Source organism: Topomyia yanbarensis, chromosome 1 (assembly GCF_030247195.1).
Source record: "Topomyia yanbarensis strain Yona2022 chromosome 1, ASM3024719v1, whole genome shotgun sequence".
Taxonomy (NCBI): Eukaryota; Metazoa; Arthropoda; class Insecta; order Diptera; family Culicidae; genus Topomyia; species Topomyia yanbarensis.
In genome coordinates, this window is record NC_080670.1 from 138,291,275 (window position 1) to 138,309,242 (window position 17,968).

The 17,968-nt window shown below is 40.0% G+C and overlaps 1 protein-coding gene and 1 long non-coding RNA gene across 2 annotated transcripts; one reads left to right on the plus strand and one right to left on the minus strand.

Moving 5' to 3' along the window:
* The first annotated feature begins 375 nt into the window (after positions 1 to 375).
* LOC131675967 (uncharacterized) lies at positions 376 to 1,860 on the plus strand. Its single transcript, XM_058955086.1, has one exon. The coding sequence runs from the start codon at positions 376 to 378 to the stop codon at positions 1,858 to 1,860; it is 1,485 nt and encodes a 494-aa protein (XP_058811069.1).
* A 2,230-nt stretch (positions 1,861 to 4,090) lies between these two features.
* LOC131692805 (uncharacterized) lies at positions 4,091 to 5,748 on the minus strand. Its single transcript, XR_009306073.1, has 4 exons — positions 5,487 to 5,748; positions 5,078 to 5,402; positions 4,781 to 5,023; positions 4,091 to 4,707 (listed from the first exon to the last, which is right to left on the minus strand). It is a non-coding gene; the product is annotated as an uncharacterized LOC131692805 (long non-coding RNA).
* Between the last annotated feature and the right edge of the window lie 12,220 nt (positions 5,749 to 17,968).

The window sequence follows — 17,968 nt, forward strand, 5'->3', positions numbered from 1 at the left end:
AGCCAGCTCATGAAGGTCAGATGTACTCGTTTAAATGCGCCTATCACCGGCATTGGACAATCATCGACACTGGTGCGATATAAATTTCAAGCTGTTGTAACTTCTCGAATTTTGGATTTTGGTACCACACTCGAGTTCTTGGTTCTTCCAAAGGTGACGGCAAACCTTCCGTCAAGTGATATAGACACCACTACATGGAAAATTCCAACCCACATAACCTTAGCTGATCCCAATTTTAGTAGGTCCAGGCCTATAGATATTATCTTAGGAGCGGAAATTTTTTACAATCTGTTCGCCAGCCATGAACGGGTAGTGCTGGGCCCATCGCTTCCTAACCTCATTGATTCTGTTTTGGGATGGATTATTGCGGGTGCAATGCCAGCAACTACGGTTACGATGGATGAGCTTCACAATAGCATGGAACGCTTCTGGGAGATTGAAGAGGACAATTCCACGCCCAACTATTCTCCGGATGAGACGAAATGCGAGGAGCACTTTTTGAAATGGACATACCGAGACGAAACGGCTCGATATATGGTTCGACTCCCCCGTACTGATTCAGCGATTAAATTGTGCGATAACGAGAAGACTGCTTTGCATCGTTTCTATCTTTTAGAAAAACGCCTGGCGCGTGACCCCAAATTGGATAATCGCTACAAAGAATTCATGAAGGAGTATATCCATTTAGGTCATATGACACCCATTTCGGAGAGACAGAAAGGGACGAGTGGATATTATTTGCCACACCATCCAGTCGTTTGGGAGGACAGTGCGACGACCAAGGTGAGGGTCGTCTTTGATGCGTCGTGTAAAAGCCAAAGCGGAATCTCGTTGAATGACACTCTTTTAGTCGGTCCAGTTATCCAAGAAGACTTGCGTTCGATTATCGTAAGATCGCGCATGTACCCTATTGTTCTCATCGGCGATATTGAAACAATGTATCGTCAGGTACTGCTACATCCACAAGATCGACATTTGCAAAGGATTTTCTGGCGGTCGTCACCTGCTCATCCTATTCAGTCTTTTGAGCTCAACACAGTTACATATGGTACTGCCACCGCACCCTTTCTGGCAACTCGTACTCTTAGGCAGCTGGCTATTGATGAAGAGCAGCGGTACCCATTGGCCGCAAAGGTGGCTTGTTTTGATTTTTACATGGATGATCTATACTCTGGTGCAAACACGATTGAGGAAGCACAGGAGTTGCGGCGCCAAATGGAGGGAGGATTTCCTTTAAGAAAATGGGCGTCAAACAAGGTTGAAGTGTTGGATGGTGTTCCTGAAGAAAACCGGGCGCTTCAGTCGACTATTGACTTCGATCGAAATCAGTCAATAAAAACTCTCGGATTACATTGGGAACCAGGATCAGATTGCCTGAAATACGATATACATGTTCCATCCCTCGACGGCTGCGTTTTGACCAAGCGATTGACTCTTTCTCTTATCTCACGTCTCTTCGATCCGCTTGGTCTCTTGGGACCAGTTGTAATAATCGCAAAAATGTACATGCAACCGTTATGGTCGATTAAGGATAGCGACGGGAACTCTTGGCCGTGGGATAAGGAATTACCATCTTCGTTGAAAAATCAGTGGCAGGCTTATCATCAGCAGCTTCCACATCTCAATACTCTTCGAATTGAACGTTTTGTAGGATTGGAAAGGCAGAAACATGTTGCTTTGCACTTTTTCTCTGATGCTTCAGAAGGGGCGTATGGAAGTTGCGTCTACGTACGATCGATTGACGAATCCCGCGGCTCGAACTATGCGCTGCTCTTTTGTCTGCAGAGTTATACGAAAAGGTTGCTAGTTCAATTAAGGTATCGGCTCCAGCAACATTTTGGACTGATTCCACCACCGTGATTAACTGGCTTCAAGGGAACCCAGGAAACTGGACGACTTACGCAAATCGAGTATCTAAAATACAGCAGATTACTCAGAATAGTATATGGAAGCATATTTCAGGAGCCGACAACCCGGCAGATATAATCTCACGTGGAATCGCAGCTTCAGATCTTGAACGCTGTATAGTGTGGTGGATGGGTCCGTCTTGGATGTCAAGAATCGAAGAGCGCTGGCCGGCTCAACGGTTTATTGAGGTTAGTCCGGAAGCTACCAAGGAAGTTCGCAAGTCTTCAATTTTGGCTGCAGCAGCATCAGTCCTACCTTCGTTCATCGACGAGTTTGTTCAGCGTTTTTCGAACTACCAGCGGATGATTCGAGTTACGTCGTACATATTTCGATGGAAGCAGAGAACGTTCGTGTCAACTGAACAGAACCGCAATTTTTCTTTGAATGAGGATGAGTTAAGAAAGGCAGAGTTTGCTGTGATTCGTTTAGTACAACAGCAGTGTTTCACCGACGAATGGAAAGCTTTGCAGAAGGGTAACTTTGTATCAAACAACTCTCGGTTACGATGGTTTCTACCTGTACTTTCTAACGAGGACCAAATTATCCGTATTGGGGGTAGGCTAGGGCAAGCGAAGGGACCCTACGAGTCTAAACATCAAATTCTCATTCCGGGTTCACATCAAATTGCAAAGCTTCTCGCCCAAAAATTTTATCTACAATTGCTTTACGCGGGAGCACAGCTTACTCTCAATAACATTCGATTGAAGTATTGCATTCTGAGCGGAAGAAATTGTGTCCGCCAATTAATTCACAAGTGTATTACATGTTTTCGAGCACGTCCAAAAAGAATCGAGCAGCTAATGGCAGAGCTACCCGCATCTAGAGTTACTGCTGTAAGGCCATTTTCAGTTGTAGGAATTGATTTCTGGGGACCAGTGTTGCTTGAACCACGACATCGAAGAGATTCTCCTCCGAAGGCATACGTTGCGGTATTCATATGCTTCGTAACCAAATCCGTCCACTTGGAGCTGGTAGTGAACCTCAGCACAGCTAAATTTCTGCAGGCATTTCGCCGGTTCGTGTCTCGGCGAGGTCTGTGTGCTCACGTTTATACAGACAATGGCATAAACTTTGTTGGCGCAGCAAACGACATCAAAAGGCTTCTACGGAGTGGCGAATGGAAAAATGCAGTTCAACGAGAAGGAAATGACTGCGGAGTACAATGGCATTTTAACCCACCAAATGGCATTTTAACCCACCAGCTGGATCACACTTCGGCGGGCTTTGGGAAGCCGCTATACGTTCGGCACAAAAACACTACACTAGAGTGCTCAAGGATCGAAAGCTGGCATACGATGATCTGGAAACGTTGTTGGTTCAAATTGAGGGTTGTTTAAATTCACGCCCTCTAACACCCTTAAGCGAAGACCCTTCCGACCTTGAGGCTTTAACACCAGGTCACTTTTTGGTGGGAACGTCACTAAAAGCAGTTCCAGATGATAATTTCAATCCAATTCATTTCAATCGTTTGACCCAGTGGCAACAGACTCAAAAACTTTTTCAAGATATCTGGAATAGAGGGCATATGGAGTACTTAAACGCTCTTCAGGCAAGAACCAAATGGTGCAGGGCACCCATAACCATTATTGTTAATCAGCTAGTAATCATTGTCGACGATAATCAACCGCCATTACGTTGGCCATTGGGGCGGATTCATCAACTTCATCCCGGTACGGATAACGTAACGCGGGTTGTAACGGTACGAACGGCTAGAGGTTTCGTGAAGCGTCCTGTCGATAAAATATGCATCTTACCTGTACCTGAGGATTTAGTCGCAAACTAATCTATGTCAACCAGATGTTTACGCAGTGTAGGAAGGATGCAAAAAATACAATGCCCTTTCAAAAAGGGTCCAGATCTTCCATCAACTATTGTCCCGATCATTAAGAGTTTTTCGACAAGATATCTGGTTTCGGAGGTATTATCTCAACGTCTTCAATGCGACTTCAGAAATGCTATTTCTGAGGGGGCAGAATGTTTGCAACGCAAATCGCAATACCCAATGGCTTCTATAAATGTTGATAATGCAGCAGCGGTGAAGGAAAGGCAACATGAAATCCACCACACAGGTCAAGCGGAAATGTTTCCTGACACAGACGACTTCAGGCTTATATACAACACTAATACCACTAGTTCAATCAAGGGTCGATTATAAAAACAGGCCAGAGTACATTATGTTTAAATGTATTTTAATTAAATGATGTTTACGGTAATAAATTACGGGTATTACTTAGTGCTGCTTAATCTGATTCTAATACTGCTGCTAAATGTACGTATGTCTCTGCTGCCCTTGATCAGCCAACGTAATGCTGTACGTGATACTACAAGTGGCATTATCCTGGCTGGGGATGACCTAGAGGACATCTGACCTGCGTTAAGCCACGGCGAACTGAGCGCCATAATTTTTTCCTGGTATTTTTAATGAAAAAAATAATTTTTTTAACCATTATCATAGACAGTTAAAAGGTACTTATTTGCTATCGATTACTATTTGAGTTCTCAGAAATAAATTGATGCAGGTGTTTATAGTTCTACATTAGCTGCGATAGCGATTTTTAGGAAGGTACCTCTAAATGGCGCTTGGTCCTCTTTGGCTTAACACAGGCCATCTGTGTGGATGTTTTCCATATCTACACCCGAGATACTAAAGCTAATCGTGATAGTCGGTCCAAAAGCGCCGTGTGGGACAATAAGTTCTTTGCGCCATTCGTGTCCGCCGCTTTTCCGCATGGTCGAATTCGCAGACCCCATCTTAGTCTGCTCCTGTACCGAGACTTGCTTTTTAACGTTTTAGTGTCTCTAAAATGTAATTAACATGTAATGTTTCATTAGCAGTTTACATTTGTTATCCGTGATATTACATTTAACATACCGAAAATAAGGTTGATTTTTCGTATGAATCGAAGCATGTTCGCACGTTTCGAATAGTGGTGGTAATTTTGTTTTTCAAAAGCTGTGATAAAGTTGTATTGGTTTCGTTACCGTCGTTCCTAAACCATTCTGATCGATTCTCTTAATTTCTGTTAGCTGCGCAACAGGATTTTGATGTGCAATAATCAATAGCATGTTATTGCTTCAAACAGCTTACGGCGATATTCGGGTGATGAGGTCATGGCTGTGGAAGTTGGCGTTACAAATTTGGTATTAAATAAATTTTGATTAGCCTTACTTGTAGGGTTGGAATTGTGTTAAATACTGAGTGTTGAAATCGCAGAACATGCACTTGATGTTTGCGCCGTATTTTGTATTCTGGATTGGCGATTACTGTAGTAGTTCAGTGGTTGATGTTCTCGGCCAAATTTGCCGACTCACTCTCGATATCCATTCCGATACTAGTCGGGTACGATAGTGTACCAGAAAATCTGGGTCCGCCAACCATTTTATTCCAAGTTTTTCATCGTTTTTACACTTTTTACTTCACACTTGTTTAAAATTATGGGTTTGTTTTGATGTCACAAAATTTTCACTTACATATCGAAGGGTTGCTACGGTAACTATTTGAAATAAATAACAGACTCATCAATGTTGCTAGTTTCATGCATTTTTTAATGAAAATCAGATTTGACAGTACCAGTTACCTGAGTCACTGGGGGGTAGTCAGATTTGTGATACAGTTTTGGAATGCCAGTGTCTAGTCGTGTCGTTGGTAGTACCAAATACAAATTAAATACGCCAAGGTCCCATACAAATCGTGAATCACTTTTTGGCTCACCAAAAGGCCAGCTTCGACTACCCAATTCGCCTGTTTGAAATTGACAGGTTAGTATTAATGAAAGATAATGAAACTGGCCACGCTTTCGGATCTAAGCGTGCTGTGCTTTTATCATCACAAACTTTGACAATGCACCATTTTAACATTTTATTGCGCACTTCCCACCAACCTGGACTCCGCACTTTCAAAGTACGAGTGATCAAACTGCTACTGAAAACTGCGAGCTGTCAAAACACATGTATTTCAAGTGATAGAGATGGTACTTTCATAGACAGACCAGTCGAACTAACCAGTCTAAGAGAAGAATTTAATAGAAGAGTAGTAAGTGCGCAGTGCGGTTAGAATCCAGTTGTTAGTGCCACAAACAATAATAATTTGGTACGAAGCACACTAAACGATCGCTCCCAAAGCATATATGCAGCTGAAAGATATTCCGAAAATCAGACAAGTATTTCGTAGAAAAACTAATGTATGGAGTACTAATTTATTAACATTCATTTATTTACAGACAATCCTTCCAGTAGTGTCCCATCGATCTTATTCAGCGCCACTCAACATTAACCCTGAAAATCAGGCAGTAACTTCCCTGAGTAAACCATAGACTTAACGTGAGACACATGGCAGGAGTTAGCTAATACCAGATACCAGAAAACCTCAATCCGTTTTCGAGAAAAAAAAATTGAAAATGTGTCAGGAAACAGGGTAACTACCTCCTTAAGGCCAACAGCAGAGGATCGGTACTCGGATGCTTAATTTTGAGTATAAGGTTCGGATGCTAGAAGAAAATGATTTTCCAACATGTTGACATTCGTTTTAACGGCACCGGTCGGGGCACTTACTAGCAAATTTTCGTTGCTATGACAGGTAGCCGAATACACAATGCTCTCGATCCGATTGAGCTCCTTGCAACCTTTGAATGCTATTTAGTTAATCACATCCTGCATACTCATCAGAATATAATTGTTTACAATCGAGAGCGGCGGTGGATCCGTCGCTGAAATTTTTATTTCTTCGTACAATTCAAGAGTACTTATTTAAAAGGTTCTAAGTGATATTCACCTCGAAGTTTTATGAATCAAAAATAGAATTAAATTTAATTCGATGGCTAGATTGGCCATAATGAACATTGTAATATCAGATTGGCCCAGTGTGTGAATTATGGAAAAGTTCACTTAGAGTAATTTATCGAATAGGCTGCGCCGCTTTTATAATCAACTAGTGTCAACTTGTCGCGCGTTGCTGCGACTATTAACGAAATAGGAGGAAAACACCATTTGTTCCGAAGAGCCATCTGGCGGACATATAATTCCCAACCAATAGCACACAAACACGCTCCATAACAAATGCCTACTATGTGCAAATTTTTACAGCAATCGGTTAAGTCGTTTGGGAGTACATACATACATACAAACATTGACTTTTATATATATATATATATATATATATATATATATATATATATATATATATATATATATATATATATATATATATATATATATATATATATATATATATATATATATATATATATATATATATATATATATATATATATATATATATATATATATATATATATATATATATATATATATATATATATATATATATATATATATATATATATATATATATATATATATATATATATATATATATATATATATATATATATATATATATATATATATATATATATATATATATATATATATATATATATATATATATATATATATATATATATATATATATATATATAGAAGATAGAAGATAGATTATAATATAATACTTTATGAGCCTATTTACTAGTTAGGCTCTTTTAAATCCGTTAGGCCCTTTTATGATCAGTTAGGCCCATTCATAATCAGTTGGGCCTTTACTACCCATGCTCGCATATTTGTCCTCTTTTCTATGGGATTTCCTATCTTTATGGGACTAGTTTGCGATCATGGGTGGTTTATACAATTAAAATAATTATAAAAATTAATAAGACACTTTTACAACTTCGGGTAAAATCGTTATCAACATTATTTTTAATCAATTGTTGTGTTATGTGCTTTTTCGGCTAGGGTTCAATGAAAACCATAAAAATTCGATTTGTTTGCATTTTGCAGTTAGGCCATTTTCGAATGTTTGGCCAGATTCCAAGTCGACTTTGTTCCACTTTTTGAACATCAGCTTGACCTTGAAGTTGCTTAGAGTAAACTGCTTTCGCAAGTCCACGTCCAGTTCGCTACATTCATCGGAGAATTCCAATTTCTCCATCATTACCGTCTCCAGCTTGTCACATAATTTTTAACGTTTGATCGTTACACCTCAAACTGGACATTTAACTCAGTCACCTTGCCTCCCAACAGAACATTTCAATAATGCACTGTTTGGTTTTCCCGCGAATATATTCGAGTAGTCCGTTAAGGGCTGTCTATCTGATTCCAGCTGTTCATTTTCTCAGCGATTTCAACTGTCACAAGGGAGATTTTCAACTAGCGAACTATTTTCAATTTGTAGTTTGTACCGAGTTTGCTCTAGCTCGCTGCGATCAACTTCTCACGGGAATGGCCGATCACTTACCCGGAAAGCATCGAACAGTAGAGTGTGTAGCTGAAACATATAGGAAAAGTGTAATTTAAACTGTGAAGAGCTCGAGTGGACAACAGGTAAAGTCCGAATATGATGCCATTCCCAAAAAAAAAGACCAAGAATGCCCGTCAGGTTACTTAACCACGATTTGTGTTCTGTTATCTACAGGACCCCGCAGTTTTTGCCAAAAATATAACCGACGCGCAGTACGCCTATTCATCACGCCATGCCATTGTTCCGGGATTCCGGATTGCCATCAATTAGCCGAGGATCAAGGCCGCAACCACCCTTGGTGTAACTCAACGACACCGAAGATCGCCACCCCTTCATCGGTTCCAGTCCAGCGGGCGGCAAAGGCCGTAGACCCGGCGGAAAGGAGAACGGGAGTTCGACAGTAGGAGAATAAGGTGGTGAAGCAGCAGAAAAAGGTCAGATAGAATTAAGAAGTGGAAAGTGGAAGAGATAGAAGAAATAGTTTGTGAAAGCGAGGAAAATAAAAGTAGAATTTGCATCAACTAATCGGGCATTTCCTTGCTACCCGCGAAACTCCAGGATAAGCGTGCCGACCCTGAGGTCTTTGTTTCAGGGAGTCTCAGCAATGCTCACGGCTGGGGCTGGCCAACACTTACAATACCTTATGTCAGGTCAAATATTCATCTTTTCAACGAACCTCACATCGGGGAGCCTATCAACTACCTTACCATACAACCGGAAAACTGCCCACTAGGCCGGAAACGCAACCTTTTCCTGCTCAAACAACTGAAGTGAGCACTTGAGTAAATCATTTCCGCCTCTTTTTCCTTGAACTGCACATCATTTTCACTATACATTTGAAGGAAGTGTTTGGATTGTTTGTTGCAGTACCTGGGCTAAATTATAAGAAGCGCGCTAAAATATAACATCCACTTACATTTATATTAAATACATGCTTAATCGTCGCAAAATTTGAGCTATCAAAGCTTTGCAACTGCTCTGCACTTGAGGATTCAATCCGAGATGCATTATAGTATAGGTGTTCACATTCGTTATGTTTGAGTGTGTTGGTTTGTTGCTAGTAAAATTAATCATGGCGGCCCAGGACCGCGAAGCACAACGAACCGACCAATCGAAACGAAGCTTGTAAACACGTGGTAAAAATAAGTATGGCGTCCGAAATCGCAAAAGAGCAAATGTTTACATCACTAACCAATCAGAATGAAGTATGGGACCACGTGCTTCTGTTTTCTTCTTCATTTCTTCTTGTTTGCCCGAAAAAAGTGACAGCTGATGCACACATAGAAAAAAATGTGTAACCTGTATACACCTCGGATTCAATCCTCCAATTAAATTTGTATAAAATCAAAAACAATTGAAATTAAACGTCATAAATTTTTAAAAACAACAACAAAGCAGAAGCTGTGTTGCTAGTTTGGCACTATTTCATCAAAGTATGCTCTCACTCTGACAGTGTACCTTTATCGGTGTACCTGGTTTATAAAAGGTGTCCTCGAAAAATCGTCAGAGCATGCCGTTAACATATTTGTATTTGATAGTACTTACTTAATTCGCTTGGAAACGTATTGGTCAGTTCACCTAAAGCAGGTCGCCAAATTCAAGGGACGAATTTTTAGGCAAACGAATGACAATGAACTGACCTACCGTCCCATGAATTATCCTGGATGCTCTCTTAATTTGGAACTGAACGAAGAACGAAATTCAAGAAGAATATAAAAAATCCTCAGGCAAACGCTCAACGAGAGTTTTCGCTCAAAAATAAAACTGCATGTGTCTTCCGGCCTTTCCAGATCAGACTGTTTCGACAATCATTCAATATATACAATTAAAAATTCAACTGAATGAAAAAATGGTTCATGTGATCTAGTTTTTTTACAGAACTAGTCTACCCATCTCTATTCAGTCATGCCGTGTTCGTGCTCACGATCAAATGTTTTGCGTTACCTCTTGCACTAACAGTTGACAAAACTCGCATTGGCTGTTGATGTTGTGGTGCTTGATGCTGTGTTTTCAGTTGAAGTTCAGGTGATGGTAGTTGGATTAACTTGCCGTAGATGTGTTGGCAACCGGTTCTGAGGTATTCTCCTGGCCATCTTCCGCGCAAGGTTATCCAGTATGTTCCATTTAATTACAGTACTTGCACATAGAAATCTGCCCATCATATATTAATATCGTGGTTTGTTCAATTATAGTTCCGTTCTGTTTGAATTGAATAGGGTAGACGTGCCCTTATTCATCTTATTAGTCACGATGTCACACTATTTCGCTGACAACTCGACTTACACTGATTGGATTGCGCTTAAATAGGTATCGACATCTTTGCTTCGTTCTGAAGAAGCAGACCAATAAAAAAATCTGGCTTGGAAAATGTAAAATACTCGCGTTGAAGCGAAGCGAAAAGTCGAATACATCGCACCCTTATTCATCCTACCATTTAAGCTAATGTCACAGAGAACAGACATCCACGATCGAACAAAAATATTTAAAAAACGTGTGTAAACATTTGAATTAATATACTAAAAACACTAGCGCCGCCACACCAACCTATCCCAACTATCCGTCAAATCGATTCCGGAACCGGTTCGAAATCCTGGATGGATTCAGCATGGAATCTAGCTCAAAGAAAACAACCGATTCTGACTCTATCGGTTGACGCATTTGAGCTGGAATTCATGCTGGAAGTCCGAATCGGTTTCGGACTAGTTTGACTGGGTAGAGGAATAACCGCTGTCAATTCTGTCGCACTCAGCCACAAAAAAACATGACGACAGTAGCGCACCTGGTTTAGATATCCAAACTACCTTCGAAACCGTTAGAGATTTTACACAAGTTGAATGCTGAAGATGGACGTCTGTTCTCTGTGCTAATGTGTTGAATAGAGATAGCAGACACTGCTCTAACTAATGTGTTCAAATGGTTGGGATGAATAGAGGTGCTAAGATGACCCTGGTAACCCTAGTTAAGAGGGGATAGATCTTTCGACCCGCATTCTCGCTACAATAACATCAGTCATCCTCAGGAATAAGTTTCTTCAAATATCAGGTGAAACGGATTCTACATCTCAAAATTATGACGTGTATTTTGCATTTGGTTTACGGGATACGCGTTGATAGCTCATAAAACCTTACCTCTATACTGTCATTTTCTATATACACGAGAATCTTTATTCCAACGCTGTAACTTTCAGCCACGTATTTTAAGTATTTTAAACGAATATGTTTGCTTGGTCTAACAAGTTGAATGATATCAGTACTGCATTGAATAGGTGTTGATACTTAAATAAGGTGACTTCCATAAGTCTAAACTCCATTTTCACTTCTAGAAAATATTCTGAAATATTTTTATGTCATTTTGCTGTGCATTCACGATCTGTTTTTTTTTCATAAAGTGTTTCATTTTTTTGGCAAAATAAATAAATCGAGTACTTATTTTGTTATCATCGAAACATTTCATCAGTTTTCAATTTGCTCTCACTTATAGCAGATCTGTTTAATGTCAAATAACAATTTCTTGCTCTCGATTTTGATCTTTTAACCACTAAAATAACCAAATCGTTATCAACCTGAGTGATCATTGCCTCCAGCATCACAACATCAACACAGAGAACAGACATCCATGATCGAACAAAAATGTTTAAAAAACGTGTGTAAACATTTGAATGACTATACGATAAACACTAGCGCCGCCACACCAACCTATCCCAACTATCCGTCAAATCCATTCCGGAACCGGATCGAAATCCTGAATGGATTCAGTATGGAATCTCGCTCATAGAAAACAACCGATTCCGACTCTATCGGTTTAAGCTGGAGTTCATGCTGGAAGTCCAAACCGGTTCCATACTTGTTTGACTGGGTAGAGGAATAACCGCTGTCAATTCCCACTGAGACGTCCAAAAAATTGTTTCAAAATCGTTCAACACGGGTCCAACGATGGACGTTCGTTGAACGGTTATTTGGACGTTGTCCAAATTGGTCCAACGAACGTCCTTCATTGGACGATTTTGAAACCAACCGTTCTTAGAGGGTTCTGTCGAACTCAGCCACAAAAAAACATGACGACACCCTCTAAGAACGGTTGGTTTCAAAATCGTCCAATGAAGGACGTTCGTTGGACCAATTTGGACAACGTCCAAATAACCGTTCAACGAACGTCCATCGATGGACCCGTGTTGAACGATTTTGAAACAATTTTCTGGACGATTCTTTTGTTTTTACATTTTGTATATTTTAAAACTAGGAGGTTACAATGTTGAAATATTTTTTTAAAAAAGAAAAATTTTACAGCTATCTTAAGACTAGAAATAAGATTCTATATACAAGAGAGGGAGCGAAAGATTTTTTTTATGAAAAAAATTTTAAAACAAGGAATTCAATAGTAATAATTTTTAGGAAATATTTACAGTTATCTTAAAACTAACAATATAGTTTGGTACACAAAAGGGGGAACAAATATTTATGAGAAAATTCGCAGGTGTTTTAAGACTAGGGATACAATTCTATTTACAAGATGGGGGACAATAGTTTTAGCAAAGAGGTAAAATTACAACTATCTTAAAACTAGGAATACAGAATACAAATTTGAACTTTTTTAGCGGAGACTTATGCTTGGTCAAGATATTCAGAGGGGGGCTGTAGAAGCAGTTGTATCAAGGACAGGGGAGAGAAAGCGTAGATGGTGACCGGGAGAGAAGAGCAAAACTTGCAACTTTCGCTCAAACGGGAGATCAGCGAAAGATTACCGCCTCAGTCTAGTAGGTCGGATTGGCGGATGGTATTCTTCGGACCCGCGGGGAATCCTTCAAAAGTCATCGGACCTTGAGTCGCTCTCGCTTCAGTTTCCGTAGTGGTAAGTGCGACGGCGGTTACATAGTTGCAGTCTGGAGCTGATCGGTCCCACAAGGCAAGAGAAAGCTTCTAAAACGAGAAATAAAAAGAGAGGGGCTAAATTGGGATATTTGTCGTTTTTATGAAAGTATAAATAAGGGACATATAGGGGAAATCACGATTTGCCAGTATATCTCGGACTGGGACATTGGGTGGTCTACCTCGGGCCCGAAGGGAATCCTTTAACTGAGACCTGGCGTCCAAGTACCCGGCGCATACCCAGACAACGTGCTCGATGTCGTGATAGCCCTCGTCACAAGCGCACAGACTACTCTCCGCAAGTGTGTAAACATTTGAATTAATATACTAAAAATACTAGCGCCGCCTCACCAACCTATCCCAACTATCCGTCAAATCGATTCCGGAACCGGTTCGAAATCCTGGATGGATTCAGCATGGAATCTAGCTCAAAGAAAACAACCGATTCTGACTCTATCGGTTGACGCATTTGAGCTGGAATTCATGCTGGAAGTCCGAATCGGTTCCGGACTAGTTTGACTGGGTAGAGGAATAACCGCTGTCAATTCTGTCGCACTCAGCCACAAAAAAACATGACGACAGTAGCGCACCTGGTTTAGATATCCAAACTACCTTCGAAACCGTTAGAGATTTTACACAAGTTGAATGCTGAAGATGGACGTCTGTTCTCTGTGCAACTACCTTCGAAACCGTTAGAGATTTTACACAAGTTTAATGCTGAAGATGGACGTCTGTTCTCTGGGACCAAACTATAGGAAGGATCAATGGTGAAATTAGCATTGCACACTAAAACCACAGAGAACAGACGTCCATCTTCAGCATTCAACTTGTGTAAAATCTCTAACGGTTTCGAAGGTAGTTGGGATATCCAAACCAGGTGCGCTAATGTCGTCATGTTTTTTTGTAGCTGAGTTCGACTGAATTGACAGCGGTTACCCAGTCAAACTAGAGCACTGTTCAGAGTTATTGTTGTTTTCTTCGCTTCGATAAAGAATAACTCGGCACCATGTTGGTTAAAAATTGTGAAATAAATAGACCGTGCACAAGTGTTTACAACAAATAAAAGGCTTTTGAAAGCTTGCTAAGATGAGCTCATATTTTCCGCATTTCGTTGAACGAGGAATCTGCCCAAAATCAATGGAATGCAAAGGCTACCAATTTAAGGTGACTGAAATTTGTTTGACCAAATGGTAGATTGGTCTTTTCCCCTTTTTTTGAGTTCAACAAGATATCAGGATTCATACACGGAAGCAATATAGTAACATAACTGTACACGCTGTTATTTAGAAATTCAGAGTTTATATTTGATATTGAGCGTACTTGAGTAAAGTCTGATAGCAAAGTGAAAACTAAACTTGATGTCACAGAGAACAGACGTCCATCTTCAGCATTCAACTTGTGTAAAATCTCTAACGGTTTCGAAGGTAGTTGGGATATCCAAACCAGGTGCGCTAATGTCGTCATGTTTTTTTTGTGGCTGAGTTCGATTGAATTGACAGCGGTTATACCTCTACCCAGTCAAACTAGTCCGGAGCCGGTTCGGACTTCCAGCATGAATTCCAGCTCAAATGCATCACCGATAGAGTTGGTATCGGTTGTTTTCTTTGAGCAAGATTCTATACTGAATCCATTCAGGACTTCGAACCGGTTCCTGAATGGATTTGACGGATAGTTGGGATAGGTTGGTGTGGCGGCGCTGGTGTTTATCGTATATTAATTCAAATGTTTACACACGTTTTTTAAATATTTTTGTTCGATCATGGATGTCTGTTCTCTGTGGTTAAACTAAACATGATTTTGTTGTTTCAAATGAAATATTTGTTGAAACTATTGAAAAGCCAACAAATGAATTTGTTGGTAATTTCAAGCAACAGTGTTGATTAAATCAAACCTGAATCTTGTTTGTCACTATATCAAACGGGAAAATTGTTATTTAAAACCAAAATTTGTTTATTGTTACTGATTTTTTTTTCTGCGTGCTGGAGGGAGGGAAGCGGAAATAAGCCTGTTTTGTTGATTTGAAATTGTGAGAATTATTGTTCAGAGCTAAAATATGATTTCACTCAAAACATTTATTCGGTTGACCCGAATTCTTCTATTTGTATTCCAGTTAGACACTTTACTCATATTTGATTATTGAAATAACGGACTTATCTGCTTGCGTTCATCGTATCAACAATATATAAGCATAACAATTACAACACTGAAATTACAATTTTTACATGATTTTTGCCTTTGTCATATAAAGAAAGGCTATGCAATCACTGTAAAAATCGACTTTTTAACCGAGGCCCGGAGGGCCGAGTGTCATACACCATTCGATTCAGTTCGTCGAGATCGGCAAATGTCTGTGTGTGTATGTATGTGTGTGTGTGTATGTGTGTGTGTCATTTAAACTCACACAATTTTCTCAGAGATGGCTGAACCGATTTTCGCAAGTTTTATCTGAAAGGTATAACGCTCCCGTAAGCTGCTATTGAATTTTTAGTTGATCCGACTTCCGGTTCCGGAGTTACGGGTTGAAGAGTGCGGTCACACAGCAAATTCCCATATAAACTGGTACCACCATGATGTTCAAATGATGTAAAACATATTAAAATTGATGTAACATTACTCTAGTTTGCGGGTCTGGATCACTAATGATCAATCAAAGTAGCTTTGACCACATTGGCCACCTATGACGGTTCATGACGCCCCCGGGGAACTCGCCAAGTTCCTAAGCTAATATCACACCCATTCCCCAACGAATTCTCTACCGATTTTTACAAACTTGATTTCAAATGAAAGATACAGTAATACCATTGACTGCTGCTGAATTTCATTCTGTTCTGACTCTTGCTTCCGGAGTTACAGGGGTGTTAGTAAGGATACACTGGAATTTCCCATATAAATCGGTACAATCGTAATACCTCAGAGGCTAAAAACTATTGAAATGGTCACCAAATTACTTCTAATCGCAGATCTAGATCACTGATTGCCAATCAAACATTCTTTGAATATATTGTCCACTATCGACGATTCCGGAAGTCCGGGCATATTCCACAATTAAAGTCAAATCGGTTCTTCGGTGATGACTGAACCGATTTTCTCAAACCAAGTCTCAAATGGAAGGCAAAATATGCAGTTGAGTATTGCGTCGCCGCCCCCCCCCCCCCCATCTTGCCCTTACACCTCCCTCCTTCATCACTCCCCTCCCCTTGGACCACCCTCACGCCCGCATTTCCTTCATCCACCCCGTATACCGAAATAAGATGAAGGATTTCTGACGCATCCTCCACTCCCACTCTACTAACCCCCCATTCCCTACACGTTCAAACCCATTCCACCAACCTTTCCAAATTATAATCACATGAAGATAACATTGAACTCATGCTTATTAAGCTAATTAAATATTATTCTTTTGCCTTTCTCATATAGAAAGGTTATGCAATTACTTCAAAAACTGATTTTCTAACCGAGGCCCGGATATATAACATATAACATTCGACTCAGTTCGCCGAGATCGCAAAATATCTGTGTGTATGTATGTGTGTATGTATATGTGTATGTATGTATGTATGTGTGTATGTGCGGATTTGTTAACAAAATGTCCACATCGGTTTCTTGGAGATGGCTGAACCGATTTTTACAAACTAAGATTCAAATGAAAGGTATAATATTCCCATAGGTTGCTATTGAATTTCATTTTCAACCGACATCTTGTTCCGGATTACGAGTTGAAGAGTATGGTTACAAAACAAAATTTGTTGATTTGTCCACATCGGTTTCTCGGAATTTTCTGAACCGATTTTGACAAACTTGCTTTTAAATGAAAGGTCCATCAGCTGCTGTTGATCCGAGTTCTGGTTCCTGAATTACAGGGTGATACGTACGATCACGCAGCGAATCCCGATTCTAACGAATTCTGCGATGAATTGGTGAGGTGATTTTTTTCCAAAATATAAACACAACTGTTGAATTTGTAGATCTAGGTCACCAACAGTCATTCAAAGTCTCTTTGGCCACACTGGCCACCATCGACGCATCCGGAAGCATCCAAATTCAGAATAACGGTTATATTGGTTTTTCGAAAATGGCTAGAACGATTTGATCAACTTAGTCTCAAATGAAAGGTGTTGCGTCCCCGGAAACTGATATTAAATTCCATCTCCATCCGACTTCCAGCTCCGGAGTTACGGGTTGTAGAGTGCGATCACATAGAAAACTCCGATTCAAACCGATACCTCGATGAATGCAAAAAGGTGCTCTTATATATACTTACCAAGTGTAATAAGAATGAAAGACATTTCCATAATGTTATATTGTACGAACCAGTTATTAAATCATAGTTTGGAGAAATGAGAAAGGCACAATTGCACCTATAGGTGGATTAAAACAGGTTTTTTATGCATAGGTTTTGTATAGGAAATTTTATTTCGCAAGAGGTGCATACTTAGCTTTAGATTGATCTGCCCCTGGACCTTACTGCACGGAAGACCTCGATTGAGTCGAATCTCTCGTTTTGTTTTTGACAACACTAATAAGTGCGAAAGCGACGCACAACTCAAAAGTTCCTAAATTTACGTTAAAAGAACTTATTCTGTAGATAGTTTTATTTTTGCGTGTAACAGAGTGCTCTATAACCCAGTTAAGCTCAGTCGGAAATGAATTGGAAGTCTGGCTGGTTCCAGTTAGTATTCCGGCTCCAGTGACGCAACCGATTCTAGTTAGAATCGGTTGTGTCACTGGAGCCGGAATACGAACTGGAACCAGCCAGAATTCTAGTTCATTTCCGGCTGAGCTTAACTGGGAATGTGGTATTTTTGTTTTCCTTGTGTTGTCATCTCCATGACAGAGTCATGTGGTATTCATTACTGTTTGTTCATCCGTTTTACATATTCTCTGCGTTTCCACCGTTAGCCGG

What these genes read in the sequence shown, in the direction of transcription:
- LOC131675967 (XM_058955086.1), top strand. Translation starts at nt 376, where the DNA reads ATGCCAGCAACTACGGTTACGATGGATGAGCTTCACAATAGCATGGAA.